Source organism: Toxorhynchites rutilus, chromosome 2 (assembly GCF_029784135.1).
Source record: "Toxorhynchites rutilus septentrionalis strain SRP chromosome 2, ASM2978413v1, whole genome shotgun sequence".
In the NCBI taxonomy this organism is placed as follows: Eukaryota; Metazoa; Arthropoda; class Insecta; order Diptera; family Culicidae; genus Toxorhynchites; species Toxorhynchites rutilus.
In genome coordinates, this window is record NC_073745.1 from 218,695,920 (window position 1) to 218,699,781 (window position 3,862).

Here is a 3,862-nt window from a genome sequence, read left to right on the forward strand (position 1 = left end):
TTGCTCCACAAATACAACGCCAAGATACACTCATGAGGGTTGCTATACCTACAACAGTGAAACTAGAAATGATGTGCCTTTCTTCTGGAATATCGTTCAGATTATTGTCGATATTTTTTAGAATCTCGAAATCATCCATAGCTAAATTAATTCCGAAAGTATGTGATGCTACAAATGGCAGTCTAAAAGATTTTTCTAAATTTGATTTATTTTGCCTTGACAGCAGCTTCGTGTACCAATTTGTGAAATAAAAATGATAGTAGATTTGCAGGAGTAATAAATAGGCCTAAAAAAAACTAAAATAATGAATGAAAATCTACTTTTTTAAATCGAATATGTATTCTGTTTCTTAGAACAATACTTTTTTTGCAAGTTGTGAGTGAATTTTGAATGAAAATTGTGCCCGATAATGATTTTATATCTAGATACCCAAGAAAACTATCTCAAAAAGAAAACGTGTGCCGCCAGTGTGCAAAACAAAATAACAACGATCTCGTTTAGGAATTATGAGGGTTTTATTTGTTTTTCCAATAATTTTCAAGTTTATAAATATCTTCGCATATTTTCAAATATCCTCAAAATAGAAACATTTCTTTACATTTGGCATCCCTGATTCAAGTGCTAAATTCCATTTTTGACGTTTTGAGGGATGCGAGTGCGAGTAAATTCAAAAAACTTTGAAGTAGCTCGCACGCCGAATCACACATAACACTAACTGGCATGATGTGTTCACACGATGTGAGTGGCTGCACTGCAGTAACTGACTAGACCGACTCGTATGCTTACTCGCACCGTCTGAACCCTGCTTTACTGTTGTTTACAACTCGGTCCGATTATATAGTAGAATAGTGGCTAACTTTAAACTCCATGTTGAATGTGAAGAATTCCATATAAAACCGAAATATGAAAATCACTCATGCAGTTAGAAATAAAGTAGCGCATTTTTCTTTATTTTTACTATCTCCGTGATTTCAACGATTTCAATCCTCGCAAATGATATGTTGGTAAACAAATGTCGCCATATTGATTTTGATTTTGGGTAGCCTATATTCATTTGATGTCTAACCCCTGGATTTCAAAACATAAACCAAAACAAACAGCTACGAAAAGAGGTGCTGAAGTTATCAGGCTACTTAAGCATTTCTAGCTTGTATTATTAATCTTCTGCATGAAAATGGTAGTGTTTAATCTCTCGACATTTCCCGAGGTGTGTCGGCTCTGTTTGCAATCGAAGCATCCAGATGAGCTCGTTCCTGTGGATATACAGCGGCCGCCAAGTGACAGAAAGCTGAGCGATTTACTAGAGGAACTTACCTTCGAGATTCCAGTGGTACAGTGGAATGGTGACTTTTGAAGACTAATTTGAAATCAAGTTTTTATGTTTCAGAATGTATCACATTATTTTCCAGCAGAGGTCTGCTGCATGTGTCTAGAAGTGTTTGACTTTTTCTACAAATACAAACAGAAGATCAAAAACATCCATCGCTTCCTGGTGGCATTTGTTGAAGTGAAACTGGGGAATAAACGCCCCCTAATAGAGCTATTCGATGAGCATAATGATTATTTTTCTATTCTATTCAAAGACTTGGATCTATGTAACGCAGATGAATTGCACGTAGAAGATATGCTGGAAGAGTATCAACATTATAAAATCTCTTCGATGCCCGATCTCGTTAAACAGGAAACGGTTGTGGTGCAATCGGAGCCGGAAGCACAAGATGATTATGAGGCTGAGTTTCTGGAGGAAAAAGATAAGTGTAGTAGTTTATTCTCAGTAGAAACTCTGATTGAAGATTTGAGTGGAACAAAGAATGACACTGGAAAAGTCGTTGAAATAAAAGCTGAGCCTGTCTCATTGATTCCGGTCTCATTGAAGGAATCCCAGGCGGGTGTTGAAGAAGTACCGTATGAGTCGGATCATTTGGAAGATTTCACAGACGCCTTTTCCGGTGATAGCAATGATGACGAAAGGCACAGTTTAGAGGTTCAAAAAGAGCAGAATCGGTTATTGGGAGAACAAGTACCTGTTAGCAAAACATCTCATAACTGCAGCAAGTGTAAATTCAGAACCAATTTCGAGGAAGCATTCAAAGCACACCAAAGACGTCATCAGAGATATGATCATTTGGAAGGCAAACACTGCATTCATCCATCTTGTTTGAAAGTCTTTCCCGACGAGGACACGTTTCAGAAGCATCTTAAAACGGGTATTCATAAGGAACATATTTGTGATATATGCGGTGTATCTTTGAAGCACAAGTACTCGTTGGAAGTGCACTTGGCGAGACACTCTGGCGTAACACAATTCGATTGCCAGTACTGTTCGTCTTCGTTTTACACGAAAACCGAACTAAGGAACCATGTCCGGTACATTCACACAACCGGCGAAAAGTGTGAATGTTCAACGTGTGGAGCAGTATTCAAGAACAATAAACTGCTCAAGCAGCATCTTGAATCGCATGTGCAAGAAAGGAATTTCAAATGCTCAGCGTGTGATTTCGCCTTTAAAACTCAGCAACATCTGAAGCGCCACGTTGCCACCGTTCACCAGGAGGTGAGATTCCATTGCCAACACTGTGAAATAACATATGGTAGAAAAGATAAGCTAAGGATGCATATGGAACGAGCGCATAATGTAAGCAATAGAAACAAATCATAGCCTAATACAGTCAACATTATATTTCATTTTCTATATCTTTTACAGATTCAATCATACTTCAATTGTGACATTTGCCTTCGGTCTTTCGATAGTGCAGCAGCCCTCGAGGAACACAAGGGACATCACGCAAACCCGAAACGGCACGAATGCGCGATATGTCTGATTGCATTCGAGAATGAAGCAGCTTTCGAAGAGCACATGTGTATTACTTATCGAGAAGATTACATTTGCTGTGAGAGAGACTTTAAATTCCATGTTCACTACAATCGACATATGCTGATGAGCCATGGAATTAAATCGAACGCCCGGGTCAAACCAAAGAGTGGGCTTCTAGTGGGACAACAGCGCGCGGGTCGGAGACATATCATACGGTGCCGGGTTTGCAAGGTGACATTTGGTTCCATGGCCGAAAAAAAACAACACATTGCATCGTGCGGCAAAACGATTGATGTGCTGCTTCCGAACCTAGCGAAAGTGGAGCCAATGCAGCTCGGGGAAAATGTTGTGGAGGAACATTTGGAGGAGGGGCAGGATTGTGAAGATATGGATATGGGTGGTGAGGAAGTTGAGTATGTGATAAGTGAAGAAGTAGAGGAAGAAATTTATTTAAATTGTTAAGCTGCTATCAATAAAAAAATGTACGAAAAATGGAAAAAAATATATATACCCCTATTCTGCATTCCGCCGGATTTGCATTTCGTTCGAAACCATCTTTTAGTTCGAGTTATAATTTGGCTTTCCCTATTTCGAACGTTTTGCCATTCAATATTCGATGACTCGAACAACTCGAACGGAATACAGAATGGAATTTTATCAAGTCGTTCGAAGTATTTCGAATAGATCGAAATACAGAATCTCACGCGTTGTTCTGACTTCAGATGACCCTATCATGGGTTAAAAACTAACTGCTTCCAAGTTGAACATCAATCAGTCACGAAACTGACGAAGGTCAGACGGAAAGTTTATTGTCATTGGCATTTACATTCTTAATAAAAAAAATCCTATTTGTATTGATATGACCCAACTGGGAACAATTTTATTTCGGTTGCCGGTCGCAGTTACACGACATCTGACCTGCCCATGTTTGCATAGGAGACGTAATCACCAACACCATTAGTGTTGGGAAAACGCATTTTTGTTGGTTTTTTGTCTACAAGCGTAACCATGCAAATTTCCAAAATAATCTGTCCAGTTAAAGGATAT

The 3,862-nt window shown here is 38.9% G+C and overlaps 1 protein-coding gene across 2 annotated transcripts; it reads left to right on the forward strand.

Annotated features, from left to right (window-relative positions):
* Positions 1-812: 812 nt before the first annotated feature.
* Positions 813-3,323, forward strand: LOC129767536 (PR domain zinc finger protein 5-like). Of its 2 annotated transcripts, none has more exons than XM_055768542.1 (3): positions 813-1,330; positions 1,374-2,635; positions 2,705-3,323. In XM_055768542.1, exons 2-3 carry the CDS (start codon positions 1,379-1,381, stop codon positions 3,275-3,277), a joined length of 1,830 nt encoding a protein of 609 aa, XP_055624517.1. In that variant the 5' UTR covers positions 813-1,330; positions 1,374-1,378; the 3' UTR covers positions 3,278-3,323. The 2 variants fall into 2 exon arrangements, with proteins under 2 accessions (XP_055624517.1, XP_055624516.1); XM_055768541.1 differs by having other exon boundaries at positions 1,388-2,635.
* Positions 3,324-3,862: the final 539 nt, after the last annotated feature.

Coding starts and splice junctions, on each gene's coding strand:
- LOC129767536 (XM_055768541.1), top strand. CDS start 1,169: ATGAAAATGGTAGTGTTTAATCTCTCGACATTTCCCGAGGTGTGTCGG. Junction 1,331..1,387: donor TTACCTTCGAGATTCCAGTG/GTACAGTGGAAT, acceptor TTTATGTTTCAG/AATGTATCACATTATTTTCC. Junction 2,636..2,704: donor ATATGGAACGAGCGCATAAT/GTAAGCAATAGA, acceptor TATCTTTTACAG/ATTCAATCATACTTCAATTG.